We start from the raw sequence: 16,142 nt of genomic DNA on the forward strand, positions 1-16,142 counted from the left end.
TCTAATAACAAGAAAGATGCAATTTGAAGCATCCTATTAAATTGGGAAATTTGGTTTAAAAACAATTGAATGCTGGCAGGGCTGTGGATAAATAGGCATACCATCACTCTAGTGGCGGAGCTGTGAATAAGCACAATCTTCTTGGAAAGCAATGTGGTAATACACAAGACAAGCAATAAAACTACTAAGACGACACCTTAAGAATGGCATTAACAGGAAAGATCTATCTGTATAAAGACATTCACAGAAAGATCATACTGTAATAGTAAAAGCCCGGGAAAAAAAATCCACGTGTTTGAGACTGCTGAATGGCTGAACAAATTGTGGTAGGAAAATATGATAGACTATTGTTGCTGTATATAATAAGAAATTACAAATATGAAGGATTCAAAGAAATAGAATAAACACATTATTAAGTGATGCAGAGTGAAGAATCGTAACAATATATCTGAATGATACTATTGATTATAATTGTTAATTCTTTTAAAGTAAGCAGTAACAGAAACAGAATTTTAAAAACACAAAATTCCACGTAACTGTAACCAAGCATACTTTGTTATCAATATGGTATTTTAATGGTATTTAAATAGGTTTTGATTACATTCAAATTATGCTTACCTACACAATGATTTGTTTCAAACTGATCTGTAATTTTAGAATACTTAGGAGAGGATTTTTATATACATTCTTTGCATTTTGAGACTGAATTTCTTCAAACAAAATCTTTAATGGTACAGAAGCATATCACATTAAAACTTTATAGTTTTGGTTTTAAGTTTCTAAAATAAGTAGAAATTAACACAAGAAAATATAAGAGGAAGTAATTTGTATTGAAAAAATACAAATTATTTTATTGAAAAAATTTCATATTAAAATTAACTATAAATACAATGAAAATAAAATGTAACTGAATTGAATTAGTAAGTTTTTGAATGAGACAAGGGAAAAGAAAATCCTGATTCAAGTGTTATGAAATTTTTCTGATCCTTTGAACATCTGAAGCTCTTATAGGCACCAACTGTTTGCTAGACTTAAAACAATGACCCCCATTACATCCAAATGCGCAGTATGAGAATAACAGCAGCTCATATTTACATAGCACTTTACAGTTTTTACAGAACACTGTCCTCACAACAGCCTTGTGAAGTAGACAGATTTATAATTCCCATTTTACAGATGAGAGCACTAAGGCTCGGGGAAATGAAATGATTCCTCCATGGTCACAACTTACAGGATCAAAGATTTAGAGCTGGAAAGAATCTAAGAGGTGATGGCTAACTCCCTTATTATATAAGGAAACTCAAGGTCCAGTGGTAGTCAGGATTTGAACACAGGTCCTTTGACTCCAACTCTAGGACTCTTCCCCCCACTGCACCGCAGTCCTGCTCAGCGCCTCTTCCCACCAGATTTAACAACAGTTTTAAAACAACCACATTCTAACACAGTAGAAAGATCAAGGGCTTTTAAAAGAATAAACGCTTACAAAAATTATCACAAACATTTTTACTACCGTCTTTAACAAAACCAGAAAAGTCGGTCTGAGTCCCTGCCGCAAATAGAATTTAATTACTAGTCTGGTGTCTCTGGGAAACAAGAAAAGTCTTATGCTAAGAAAATTTTCTTATTTGGTTCCATAATTTTCCTTTCCCCTAATCCTTCTTCGATAAACTGGAAGACAAAAGAACTTTCAATAACTTCAGGTGTTTATGGAAAAGTCATTTCTCTAAAATGGAATTTAAAAATCATTTTCTTTTGAATTTAAGAAAGACTGCAATAGAAGGGTGAAGACGCTCACAGATTTTTCTAGTAAATGATTAAAATGACGAAAGAGTCATGTCAAGGGAAAACTCTGGGGCCTGGGAGAGCCTTCCCATTTGCCTGGAAACTGCCTTTAATGCCCCCAGGTAGCTTTCAGCAACACCCTTCTCAGGCAACCGTATACAAAGAAAGCATTTGTGCACCTGCCACACAATGTTCACTTTCCTAATTTATTAAAAAATAAAGGTTATGTAATCACTCGATGATTATTATTTGGGTAAAAATAGCTATACTTAGTCAAGACTTTTTCAAGGTTAAGTACCAAACACTTGCTAATGTCGGAGAGGGAGAATGAGTAGCAAATTAAAGAATGGTGAACTTTATTTACATTTCTACAGCAAAAGCTAATAGCTGGCTACTTAATAAGGAAGAGGCTCTCTCTTGATGAAAGCCACAAGAGCCAGGGGGAGTAAAAAATGTGTTTAAATTGTCATAATTAGGTGAAAATTCCACACATGCTGCTTTTCACAAAAGAGAACCAGACTGAGATAAGACATTCGTGTGCTAACATTGGTAATCAACACAGCAGCTACTTTAATAAATGATTACCCTAGAAATGATCATACATAGCACCCATGTACGTTGTAAACAGCTTAATACTTATTGAACTCAACTGAAAATAAGTGTTTTAAAAATTCAGAGGTGAGTTAAGTGTTCCTCCGTCATGTTACCCAGGAGCACTACCTCCCCAACCGCCTCTCTCCCCCTGGAGACACAAGAGAAATTTGTTCTTGAAAAAATGCCCTTAAAGGACTAGCCACATAAATACAGCTATATGTGTACTGTTCTCATTTCTTTTAACAACATCTTCAGCACAGATTTCTCAGTTAAAATCTCTACTGCAGGAAAAAGGTTGGAGAAACAAGGATTAAGTGTTTGGGGGGTTTTTTTGGTCACTAGGAAGATGCTTTTAATTTCTTCTTCTTGGCTTTCAGAACAGGAGGCAGTGAAATCTTAAAAGCTGTCCTGAAATGACACAATCAGAAAAACGTTTTTAATAATTTCTATTTCTATTATGTGTGTCACTTACACATGTCACAGATACTTACTCGCATGTAGTGCAAATAGGGCTGAAATTGCAGAATACTGCAAATGAAAAGAACAGGAGGATTTCAGATGAGGATAATTAAAATGTTCCCCCCCCCCAAATTGTTCTTAAAAATTATATAATTATTATATAAACGTACATATATATATGTATATAAACTTACTTGACAGACATACAGAGCAGACGTAACCAATTTCAATGAGATTTCTATGGCAGAAGCAAGCAGCTCTGTAGTCAACGTGAATAGGAGGTGGGAGATTTAACTGAGACCTTTGGTCTTGATCCGGAAGAAATACCCACTGTTTACAAAAATCAAAGAATTCTTATTAATACCAGGGAAGAATTTACTAGGGGATGAAGTACAAATAGCAAACACTTACCACAGAAATAAGTTACTTAAAGACACAATTCTTCATTTCCTTTGAGATATGACTATGTTATGAATTTGGTCTTCCATTTACTTTAGTAATAAACTGTATAAAACCTTTTTCTTTTTTGTTGCTTACTTGGGAAAAGGAAAATTGACAATAGCACCTGATCGGTGTTTATGGTATGTTCTATTAGTAGGACTCAAGTCCTGGCCTGATGCCTTGCTGCGGCGCAGGGCTAACACCTGGTTCTGGAAGGTCACGTCCCCCAGGTCCTACACCAAGCTGGAAAGGCTTCGAGGACAGGCAGGGGCCTACGTGTGAACTCTCATCCAAGAAGCTGAGCTAACTTGGAAGACGTTCTGCCCCAGAAGGCTGACCAAGAGCAGATGAAAATTTCTGGCCACCAGTCACAGACACCATCTGCTAAGGTGTAGACAGGCCATGACCTGAGACACGGAGGGAGTGCCCACATCAACGAAACCAAGGATCTCACGTACTGAAGATATTTGGGGCATTCCAGTATAGCAATCATTACTATAGTTAATTTACAGTGTTCTTACAACATTCAGGTCCTGAGCGTTTGTAACAATGTCTGTAGGGTCTCAGCAAAATGTTTTAAAAGAGGGATAAATGTGCCCAGCTCATTTACAAGATTCCACAGAAGTATTTTCTTACCAATAAATACTGAAGCAGCGACGGCATCTGGGGCACCTTCAAGTATACGCCCCCTGTAATGTCACAGGCCTGTAAGTAAATATACACCATGGGCACAACTGATCCTTTCTCACAACGATGCAAGTCTGAACAGTAATACCTACCACAAGCATGAGGGTGAATGTGTGTCCGCAAATGAAATGGGAATTGTTTTTGATTCCAGTGAGCCTCAGATACGTTTAGTCACCAACTCTGCTACTAAACAAGGTAACCAACAATTTAGAAAACCAACTGAGGTAGACTTCACACAAAAGGGCCTTCAGACTTCCAGGACTAGAACTGAATGTTTCGGTACAAACTAACGAACAGCAGCAAGATGGCTCAGCGGATAGAGCATTGGGCCTGGACTAAAGAAGCCCAGAGTTCAAATCTGGCCTCAGATACTTCCTAGCTGTGTGACCCTGGGCAAGTCACTTCAACCTGGTTGCCTCAGTTTCCTCATCTGTAAAATGAGCTGGAGAAGGAAATGGCAAACCACTCCAGTATCTTTGCCAAGAAAACCCCAGATGGGACCACAAAGAGTCGGATATGACTGAAATGACTGAATAATAACAACAACAAAGAACTGACATATTAGAGCCCTTTTCTGTGATTTTCAGAAAAAGGTGTTGAAGATAGATTTGGGGCACTGCCACCTAATCAAGAAGGGTTTGGAAAAGAAAACAAATAAAAATATATTGAAAAAGAAAGGTAGAAAGAAAGAAAAAAAGGAGGCTGTTGTAATAATCAAGGCTAGGTGATGAGGGCATGAACTACGGTGAGATCTGAAGAGAGAGAGGGCGAGTCATATGTGAGAGAGGCTGTGGAAAAGCAGCCAGATTTGACAACTGGCTGGCTATGTGGGTGAGGGAGGATAAAGCCAAGGTTACGACCTGAGCGACTTGGAAAGATTAAGGTAACTTCAATAGAAATTGGGACATCCGGAACTGGGGGAAGTCTGTTTTGGACACGCCAAGTATGAGATGCTTCCAGGACATCTAGCCTGGAGGGTCTAATGGACAATGTGATGGGACATCAATTTAACTTGGAGTCTCAGAGAGCTGCCTGGGGTGCCGAGAGGGTCACACAGGTGAAAGGAATCAGAGGTAAGACGTGAACCCATGACTTCCTCATCCCAACACTGCCTCTCTCTCCAGTGCATCACAAAACCTCTACAGAAAGTCTTATTTTCAAAAAAGTCATGCTTGGCATCCTGAGAACCCACATAAAATATTGAACATTAGAGTTTTAGTCTAACCGCCAGATTCTAACTATTTAACCTCCTGTAGGCCCACACTGACATCTAGCAATCGTTTCCTTCATTTTTACTGAATTTCTCCAATAGAAAGCTTCCAAAACTTTTCTATTCTCCCAAAGCCCACAACTCCAACCCTATTCACCAACGGCTTTGCCTTCTACCTTACTTTGTTCAGTTGTGGCTGCTTTTTAAAATTAAGTCAACATTGTTAGTGAGAATTGAGACCATTCCTTTCCTCATGACTGCTCTGCCTTTGTTCAAACCACCTACCTTTCCAGCCTTATTTCATATGACTGTCCGCTAAACCTCCCCAAACTGAATCACTACTCGCTGTCTCCTAAACAAACCCAACATTCGCTAGGCTTCGAGTCTCTGATCTCATGATCCTCTGGCATATCCCACTCCTTCTCTCCATCTGCTGATGGAAGGACCTGTTTTCAATGCCACCTCCTTTGGTGATTCTTTCCTCTTCCGAATTTTCATAATTTATGCTGTAACTCATGCATTTATCATCTTCTAATTTCTATCAGTTATTTGTTTACAAGTTTTCTCTATTCCTCCAGAGCAGATGCCATATGTGTGTGTGTGTGTGTTTTATTTTTGTCTCTCACTATCTGCAAGGTGTTTTGTATACATTATGTGTTCAAAAACGATTCAATGATTAAAAAAAAAAAACATACCTGTTGGAGGAGCCCTGAATCAGTATCTAAGACACAAGCATCAATCACAATATTCTGAAACCAAAATTTAAAAATTATGTAAGACTGCAAGTAAAAACGATCAAAGCATCTATAATACCATTACAAGCAAAAATACGCAGGAAAAAGAAAACTCATACAAACTAAGCAAATATAGTTTTAGACACTGACAAGAAAAAAATGTTGTGTAAATAATTTGGAGGAGGGCAGACTAGCTGCGAAACTCCTTCCAATGTTTTTTAATGATCTGTGATTGGAATGTAACAATTATTTTCAAAATAAAAAGCTTAGTCTTCAAATGATCTCTACAGAGCTAATAAGATGATGAGTAATCTAGAACTGGAGAAAATGGGATAAATAAAGCAACCTGCCCAGCAAACACCTAGAATGGCAGCTTCTCAAACTCCTAAGTTTATCTCTCCAAGGAGGTAACCTGATTAAAGTTAGACGCTCATTGTTTCATTACGACAATAGACATCCTCTAATTAAAAATACAGACCTGTTTCTGTGCTGCAAAGATGACATTCATGAAGTTCATATATTGCAATGCACTGTCTTCTGCAGCCTTAATGACCTAAAAAATGAAGAGTCAATGCATATTAAAATTTCATATACTTAAAAATCACATACCAGCAAAATTACCTATGGAAATTCTTACCAATATTCTCGACTTCATTTCTTGGTTATCTACAAAAGATAAGCAACAGAAAGAAATTTAACACTGGTTTAGTCTTATAAAAATACTACATTTTGGGCAGCTAGGTGGCACAGTGGATAGAGCACTGGTCGTGGAGTCAGGAGGCCCTGAGTTCAAATCCAGCCTTTTTCATTTTTCAGGGCATACTAATTTCTAATTAGCCCATCCTTCCCACATGGAAATGAGATGAAACTGGCAGTAAAATAAATGACATTAGTATTCATTAGTAGAAAAACAAAGGCTTGTACCTTTTACTTCCTTGCTCATTCTGTGAATATCTTAATTTTTTAGAATTAAGGAATAAAAAAGCCCATTTAATTCCATAGTAATTCATAGTACACAGTTCCAGAAACATCTAAAATTCATTTAAACAAGCCCACTACACACCACCTGGCTAAAATGCTTTAGTTTTCTGTTCAACACACAAAAATCCTGAATGCTTAGCAGTCTCTAAAATCAAACTAACAACTTCTGTGTCATCACTCAGGATTTGTAACACTATTAAATAGTACCTCCCTCCCTGAAAAGGGAAATTTTTTCAAATGAACTATGATTATCCCAAAAGGTTCTAAATTTCTGAAGTCTGGACCCTCAGAGGAAAAACTTCAGAAGACACTCACTTAGAGCCTTAGCATAGCATATGGTGGTCCATCATGGTAAGCACCAAATACAAGCTTATTGATTAAAACACGAAATAAACCAATTTTCAATAGGTGCCCATGTATTTCTCCTGAAGCCCAACAGAGAACCTTTTAAATTAAAACACATTCAGAACCTAAGTAAGCTGTGACCTAGAAATACAGCAAGTTTAACCAACATAATAAGAAATAAGGAAGAATTTTGAAAAGAAATTAGTTCTGAATAATATGGAAACTGAGTAAGATGATGAAAGTAAGAAACTTTCATACTTTTCATAACCCAAATCTTTAGTTTTCTCTATTATTGTCTTGGAATTTTTGAGAATTCTGAGTCTAACTTACTAGCTGTGTGACCCTGGGCAAGTCACTTAACCCCAATTGCCAAAAAAAAAAAATTCTCGTGGAGAATTCTGAGTCTATCTCACGTACATGTACTTAAACATGAACATGAAAACCTTCCAAAGCCAAAGAAATAATGTTTTAATTATTCAGCATTTAGGGATCATGCCACTATTATTATGGATATCCAAGGTACTCTAAAAATTACAATTTAAAATACTTTTAATCACAGAAAAGATTCAAGAATTCTAATAATAAAGGATACAACAAAGTGCTTTTGCTAGAGATCCTGCCAACAGTGTTTCTGTTCGTTGCCCTTCCATGCCACCTGTAAATAAACATTTTTTCCGTTCTTTCCTGAGTTTAAGTATGTAATCTATATTACCCACTTAATTTTGAAACCAAGCATCCTTGCCATAGACAAAATCCAACAATTAAAACTGGAGCCTTTAAGAGACAAAATACAATTGTATAGAAAGAGAAAATAAAAATGTTCTTAAATTTAAAAATATACTTTTTAAACAATAGGACAAAATAGAATAGGACAAACAACCATTTCTTCTCCACCCCAATGTGTTTAGTTCCCTCTGAAATAGAGCACCCCTGTAAGGCACTCCACGTGAACCACTTCCATCTATATCTCGCTTGTTCACAGTCATTTGACCACTGTCTCCCCCATGAGAGTGTGAGTTCCTTTAAGGAAGGCATTGGTTTTGCCTCAATTTGTATCCCCAGCACTTATTACAGTGTCTCACACATAGTAGGTGCTTAATAAATTGCCTGTTGACATGCCTCCCAACTGGAACAGAAAAAGCTCCAAAAAGGATGGAATTAGCTACAAACGACCATTGTCCAATAGCTTTTGGATGGTCTAAAAGACATTCGTTGGTATATTTTTAAATGTTCAGTCTCTTTCCTTTTTCTTTTTAAATTGATGTCTTCTGTTTTTACATCATGATCTCTTCTTTGGCACCCTATACCTCAACCTAGTGAGCTGGCCCTTGGATCAAAGATTTTAAAACACAAAGGCACTTGATCAAACCCAAGGATATTTCTTCTCTGGAGCTCACAGCACTGACTATGGCTGCAGCTTTTTTTTTTATTTACTTGATCACAGATTGGCACAATGCTGTAAGGAATTAGAGAGAGCGAGCTGGCAAACATCTCCTGAAGTGGTGCTCGCCACAAGCCAGCCTGACTTCAGCAAGATCAGGCATTACAGACTAAGCTCATTTCCTTTCCACAGGGTTCCTATATTGGTAGATCAAGGAAGGCCCCAGCTAGAGTTTACTTCCATTTTACTTGTGACAAAAATCGCTGTTTTTGTGGAAAAGAGGTAGAGACGTGAAATAGGGAATGGTTGGACCCCAAAAGTTGTCATTAATAATTTGATGTCAACGTGGAAGGCCTCCAATGAAGTGCTGAAGGAATCTGTGTTGTTTGGCATCTTTTATGACTCAGGTGAAAGTCTGAATGGCATTATTATTATCATACCTGCAAACAACACAAAGCTGGGAAGGATAACTAACATATCAGATTAGACAATCAGGATTCAAAAAGCTCTTGACAGCCTAAAACCCTGGGATGAATCTAAAAAGATAAAATCTGAAAGATAAAGGTAATCATCTTACACACGTTAAAAACAAATCAACTTCACACATCCAAACTGGAGGAGGCGCGGCTAGCCATCAGTTCAGGTGCAAAAGATCTGAGGGTCCTGGGCAATACCAGGCTCAAGAATCCCCAGCATCGGATTCAGTTTGGTCAAGATGGCCTCGGAGGTTTCTGCCAAGCTCGTGATTCTGCGGCGGACTGCTCTGGGTGGTTTTTTCTACTTTCCTGAGTCTCCATCTTACCCTTGTGTCTAGACCGGGAGTTCCTGGAAGCTGGGGACTGCCTCACTGTGTTCCTCAGAGCACACTAGCTTGCACACAGGGGCCATTTAGTAGAGTCGATGAATTAAAGTAAACAGGGCTTTGAAAAGAGCTTTAATCCAACAAGAATTAGGCAGAAACTAAAGTGTGAACCCTAGGATGCTGCCATCTTGTACTTTTTCAAGGTCTTAGTACATGTTGTCTTTCCTTTGAGTTAATCAGTTTAAAGCCCAAAGGACCAAGTAACACAAAGGTGCTTAATAAAAAATTTTAATAACAGCAATTTTAAAAAGATTACCGAAGTAGAAAGTACTAAGAAATACACGAGGAAACTAATTCCCCCAAGCTTTCTAACCTCTAACTCCTTTAAATAATACTCTCTCCCCCTCCAAAACAAAACAAAAAGCCCCTAAACTCCACTTACTTTTGGTCATGAGATCTTTAATCTCTTCAGTAATTGCTTCATTTGCTGCAGTTAATAACTCATATTTTCCATCCTTACTACCTGAAGGATTATACTCAGCAGAGCTGTTGCCAGGATCACCAAATAAGTCTCCAAATTTCCAGTTCTTTCCAGGATACAAGAATCGACTTAAAAAAAAAAGAAAAGAAAAACAAATAAACAAACAATTAAATGTATTAAATAAAGCCTTTTCATTTTAAATTCTGCAGTAAAAGTTAAGACATTTTGAATAAAAAAGAATCCAAATTATAAAATATCATTTCATTAAAGAAAATGAAGAGAACTTTGAAAATAGGATTCTTCTAGAAGAACAAGGGGAAGGTTATTTGGGGTACAGGCAGTGTTTTTCTTCTGAAGCACAGCACAGGGGTTCTGACCTGTGATCCCATTAGCTTAGGGGCTCCCAGTGAGGTGATTCCCTCTACCAATTCCAGTCGCCAATCACTCTGCATCTGAGGGCCTTAGAGGGCTGTCTGGAGTACTGAGTCGGTAAGCAACCTGTCCAGGGTGCCACAGGTAGGATGGGTCACGAGGTGGGAGCAGACCTTGAAGGTGAGCTCTCCACCCACTCCCCAATGCTGCTCTCTCTCAACATTGCCTCTTGAGTCCCATTCTTTTCATTCCTCAGCTTACAAAGAGAGGGCTTCATACTTTAACTTACAGCACAGCACACAAAAACTAACTTTTCCTCCTCGGTATGTGATTTATACCGGGGCAGCCAAAGCCTAGTACCCAGCCCAGTGCAGAGGGCCACAGCTGGGCTCTGGATGATGATGACAATGACGATGTCTGTCATTTCTTTAGCTCCGGAGGGTTTGCAAAAATGTAATGGGAGAAACAAATAATAGGCTGAGAAATAAGACTTGCTTTATTTGGGTACTATTTTAATTAGCTGATATCACCTAATGAGATTTTACTATACCATAATGTAAGAAATAATATCTTTTCTTTCCTATTAATATTGTGGATACTATTCATTGATGGAGGGCATCTTTTTATGCACCACAGAATGGCAAAAGAATATTTGTTTAGAAAGCACACAAGCCTCAAAAAGGTTCGGAAACATTAAAGTATTAATCATAATAATCATACCTCTCTTGAATATGACTTGCTATCACAGCAAGTTTGTTGGAACGATTCATAAATAAGTGAGAATTTCCCATCACCATGACAGCATCCAGGCATTTTGATAATGTGAACTGTTGAAAAGGAACAAATTAGTAAAGATGATGGCTCCAAATTCTAACAGTGGAATTTAGACAAATTCTATCTAAAATCTATAATTAAATATAATCAAATCTATAATCGAATAATTGAGGAACATATTTAGTATTTCAACTTGTACATATGGGGCTTTTTGTATGTAAGTTTTTACAAGCGGGCTCAAGTAAAAATATTTGGAAATTTCTGAAAATTATATTTTTCTTCTTTCTGTTGAATGTGACTATTTCTACCCATTACACTGAATAAACACTAGATTCCAAAAAAGCATACAGCATCACATTTGGAAAAGAAATACAGTATATCTTGGGTGTTCCTAGTTTAATTTACTGGTATATGTGTACTACATGCTTGCTAATTAACTGATTTTAAATATTATAAATTATAACATGCACAACTTGAATTCTGTATCTCTTTTCCCATAAGCAAATTCAAACTAGTATAAATATCCACTTGATATTAAGTTAAATGACATTTCAAGAGCTAAAATTCCCTATCTTATCAGATACTCAATTAAATTAGTATTAAAATTTGAAAAAGCCATCCTCAGCCTGATGAACTTTACCTGAGATTCTTTCAAAGCTTGTTTTCCCCACCAAATTGGGTTCGTATCAACTATGATAACTAGAAGGTTTAATTCATCATCTGAAATCACAAGAAACATGAGAAAGGTCAGTAACATCCTCAAACAAAAAACTTAACTAACATTTCCTATTTCACAAATTTAATCTATACCTCAATTACAACCAACCTGCTTGTAAATATCTACTGTTCTACAGAAATGAGAGTTAAGAGGGTCTAGAAAGAGGAGAGGTCAAGATCTTCCAAAGACCAGGACGAGGTCAGCCTACAGAAAACACCGTCTCTTCTCTCTTTGTACACGCAACCGTCCAATGCACTGACTCCTGGAATTGCTTCTGTCATGAAAGTTAAAAGCCGGGAAAACTCATTCACCCTAAAGTGTTAGCAACTTACTGGGTCACCCAAGCCATCTTCAGAGTTTAAAAGGATAGCTGGAGAGGCCAACGCTTTGGGTCATCTCAAAAACAAATCACTCAAGGTGGAAATCCTGCTATCAGTGCTACCTTGTAGAATCCCTCCCTTCCTACAGAAAGGCCTTTCCTGACTCCCCCAGTTGTTAGCGTTCTTGCCCCACTGGAAGGGTTTTATATTTATTTTATATTCTGGATACACATTTACCCAAGGAAGCTGGGTTAAAAATCAAAGGAGACAAAACTTATTCCAATATTCTACTATAAAAAGTGATTAGGTTGATCACTCAAAATAAAGGGTACTAAGGGGTGATTTCATAGGTAGTTTTGTTTTTTGTTTTTTTCTCAGAGAATCAAAAACTGTCAGAATTGAGAAAGGGCTTGGTGACCACCTGAGGCAGTGCGGTCCAGCGTGTGGAGCGATGAACCAGGAATCCCTAGGAAAACCTGCTTCAGAGTCCTGGCTCTGACTCTCAGTAGTTGGGGAGGGGAACTCCTACTGTTTAACCTCTCAGGGTCTCAAACTGCTCTTCTGTAAAATAAAGCTGTCATACAAAATTCCACAAGCATTCCGTGGGCTCCCGCAATGTGCCAGCGACGGTGCGAGGCACTGGGGAGACGAGGACAAAAGGAAATGAGAGCAACTCTCAAGCTGCTTACAATCTACTGGGAGAAAGCCACACAGATGTACAAAACAGAGAAGCAAGAAATGTAAAATATTTTTTTTTTGGTCAGGGTAGGAGGCAACAGTACTAACAAGTAGGGAGATCAGGAAAGACCTCCGAGTGATGGTGGCATCCACGTTGGCCCTTGAAGGTAGGGATTCTACCAGGTAGAAATGAAGAGGAAAAACATTCAGCAGCCCACACAGGCAGGAGATGGCAGGTGATGCACAGTGACTGAGCAAGAATCCAGCTGGTGACAATGCAGAACGTCTGACAGGAAGCAGTATTCCATGACTTTGTAAAGAGAGGTTGGAGCAGGGGTAACTAGGAGGTACAGTGGATAGAGCACCAGCCTTGGAGTCAGGAGGACCTGAGTTCAAATCCAGCCTCAGACCAAATACTTGACACTTACTAGCTGTGTGACCCTGGGCAAGTCACTTAACCCCATTGCCTAGCCATTAAAAAAAAAAAAAAGACCACAGAGCCCCTGACCCATCCTGGTGCTGGAGTGTAACACAGGATAAATGGATGAGAGGACTGCTATTTTGGGGCAGCTAGGAGGTGCAGTAGATAGAGCACCAGCTTTGGAATCAGGAGGACCTGAGTTCAAATCCAGCCTCAGATACTTGACACTAACTGTGTGACCCTGGGCAAGTCACTTAACCCCGACTGCCTCACCAAAAAAAAAAAAAAACAAAAATACCAAAAAAAGGTAGGTTGGAGCCAGATCATAAAGGGTTTTAAGTGCCAGAGAGGACTAAATGATCTCTAGGGTCTCCTACAGATCCAAGCACTTCATTTTACAGATAGGGAAACTGAGGACAATAGGAAAAAGGAGCATTCTCACTATCCTCAATGATTCCTAGAGCTCTGTACATGCTCAGTAGCCACCAAACACCCTAATTGACCTACGTTATCTTATTCTCTAACATTCATTTTTCATTTTGATCCAAATTTTAATTTTGATCTAATTCTTCTTCCCTCTAGCCCTTCCCCCACCTGTTGAGAAAGCAAGCAACATAATTCCCATTGTACATGTGAAGTCGTGCAAAACATTACACGTCACATTCTTCACAGCTGAATGTATATTTCTTGAGGGTAAGAACCGTTGATCTTCCTTTTTAATTTAAAAAAATGTTTTTCCAATTCCAATTTTTAACATTCTTTTTCTAAATTTTGAGTTCCAAATTCTCTCCCTCCTTCCTTCCCCTCCCCGATCTCTGAGATGGCAAGCGATTTGATACGGGTTATACATGTGCAGAGAGACTACTGACCTTGGCATGGCTGGCACCCAGCGCAGTGTATTTCACACAGTGGCCAAGGTGGTATAACAGAGGGAGTGCTGGGCTAGGAGCTGAGGAGGCCTGAGTTTGAATCCTGCCTCTACCACTTACTGCCTATAAGACCATAGGCAAGTCACTTTAACAGGGGAATGATGCCCAAAGAAGCTGCCTCCCAGGGCTCTTCTGAGTCTCACGGGAGCTAACATCAAGTGTTCTGCATGCCTGAAGGTAGCTGCCACTTGAATGATTTCACAGAAGGGGCCGCCTGCAGCTTCCGAGGTCCCTTCCTAAACTGGGGTGCTCAGTGCTCCAGATGTGGCCTGATTCCAGCTGAGTCCCCTGAGGGTGTCACTCTGGCAGGCCTGAACACCAGGGGCCCCTAAGCTGTGTCGTGGCCTCCACACAACACCAGCAGTCACCTCGATTCAACGCTCAAAAGTAACCAGCACCAACCGTGCTGAGACCCTCAGCTCTTTTTCAGATGAGCTGCAGACTAGCCAAGTGCCACCGCCCCTCCCCCATCGATACATAAAAGACCTGGCGCTGAAAGGGACCCTAGAGATTATCCAGTCCAATGCCTTCCTCTTTATTTTATTGATAAAGAAGCTGAGACTCTGGGTCCTGCCTACTTTAAGTGATTTGCCCAAGGTCACCTAGTTAAACTAAGTTTCAGAGGTGGGATCTGAACCCAGGTCCTATGACTCCAGAACTGAGGCAAGCAGGGTTAAGTGAGCGTGTGAGGCTGGATTTGAATTCAGGTTCTCCTGACTCCAGGCTCGGTGCTCTATCCACTGTGCCATCTTGCTGCCTACTATTAGGTGCTATTATTATCCCCATTTTGCTTTATAAATATCATCTCATTTGATTCTTCAGAACAACCCTGGGAAATAGTGCTATTATTATCCCCATTTTACAAATGAGGAACATGAGGTTGAGAGGTAAAGTGGTTTGCCCAGGGTCACACAGCTAGTGAGGGTGTGAGGAGGTATTTCAACTCAGGTCTTCCTGACTCCAGGTCCAGCCCTACTGACTGTGCTCCTACTGTCCTCTTTGCTTATCTTTTTATTCCTAGTGCTTGGTACAACGCCGGGCAACACGGTAAATGTTCGATAAACGCTTTTTTTCATTCATTCGTCCATTCGTCATCCTAGAGCCTATGCTGGAAAGGACCTTGGAAGTCATTATTCCAACTCATAGAGTCAATAAACATTTATTAAACCGCTAGGTGCCACACACTGTGCAAAGCACTGAGGATACAAAGCAAAACAAAAAACCAGTGCCTGCCCTCCTGGGGCTTCCAGTCTAACGGGGAGACAGCCCACAAACAGGCTGTATGGGGGATGTGGTGAGAAGCCCCCACCCCCTCAGTGAAGATCAGGACGCCCAGAGAGGTCAAAGGGCTGGAAGGGACCTCTGAGATCACCTGGTCCGGGGTCCTCTGGGTCAAAGGTTCTCGACCTTGCTTTTAAAATGGTTTGATGAGGTTTCCTTTGTCGTCGTCCTGGGTTTTTACTTTATGCATTTACAACATGATTCTGAGATGGGGTCCTGGCTGACCAAGGGGATACAAGAAACGTGGGGGGTCTGTGGTCTAGTTCGGCCCCTTTTTTTTTTTTTAACAAAGGAGGAAACTGAGGCTCCGAGAGGGTAAGGGTCTAGGAAGCGTCAGATGGAGGGTTTGAATCCAGGCCGGGGCTCCTTCCCTCACCTTACAGAGGAGGAGACTGAGGCCCAGGAGGGAGGCGAAGGGCCTTGCCAAGGGTGCCTAGGTAGCTAAGCATCAAGGGCGGGATTTGCACCCAGGTCTCGACCCCGGGGTGACGCTCGCTCCTTCCCCTCCACGGCTCTGAGACCCGCCAGGCGCCTCTCGCGGCCGCCCGGGGCCCAGACCTGGGGCCGCTCTCCCCGCCGCAGCCCCCTGTCCGCCCCCGGCCCGGGGCTTCCCAGCCCGGGAGATCGATGGCCCTGTTTGCTCCAGGGCGCGCTCACCTTCGGAGATCATGGCGAACCGCCGGCGCTTCAGCGGAGAGCAACGGTACCCCCGCGGCCACCGTACCTGCCTTGGGCTTCTGCGCAGGCGCGAA

At 40.2% G+C, this 16,142-nt stretch overlaps 1 protein-coding gene across 1 annotated transcript; it reads right to left on the bottom strand.

Moving 5' to 3' along the window:
* Positions 1 to 909: 909 nt before the first annotated feature.
* Positions 910 to 16,119, bottom strand: GTF2H3 (general transcription factor IIH subunit 3). Its single transcript, XM_027853452.1, has 13 exons — positions 16,048 to 16,119; positions 11,684 to 11,763; positions 10,990 to 11,096; positions 9,859 to 10,025; positions 7,826 to 7,888; positions 6,832 to 6,861; positions 6,545 to 6,573; positions 6,386 to 6,460; positions 5,869 to 5,922; positions 3,913 to 3,981; positions 3,030 to 3,165; positions 2,868 to 2,904; positions 910 to 2,784 (listed from the first exon to the last, which is right to left on the bottom strand). Exons 1-13 carry the CDS (start codon positions 16,058 to 16,060, stop codon positions 2,715 to 2,717), a joined length of 930 nt encoding a protein of 309 aa, XP_027709253.1. The 5' UTR covers positions 16,061 to 16,119; the 3' UTR covers positions 910 to 2,714.
* Positions 16,120 to 16,142: the final 23 nt, after the last annotated feature.

The sequence above is a fragment of the Vombatus ursinus genome, unplaced genomic scaffold (assembly GCF_900497805.2).
Source record: "Vombatus ursinus unplaced genomic scaffold, bare-nosed wombat genome assembly UNPS02009994.1, whole genome shotgun sequence".
In the NCBI taxonomy this organism is placed as follows: domain Eukaryota; kingdom Metazoa; phylum Chordata; class Mammalia; order Diprotodontia; family Vombatidae; genus Vombatus; species Vombatus ursinus.

Excerpts from the sequence above, each read along its gene's own strand:
- GTF2H3 (XM_027853452.1), bottom strand. Across the intron at positions 6,862-7,825 it reads TCTAGCAAAAGCACTTTGTT|ATATTCACAGAATGAGCAAG; the intron begins GTATCCTTTATT and ends TAAAAAATTAAG. Across the intron at positions 5,923-6,385 it reads TCTTTGCAGCACAGAAACAG|AATATTGTGATTGATGCTTG; the intron begins GTCTGTATTTTT and ends TTTTGGTTTCAG.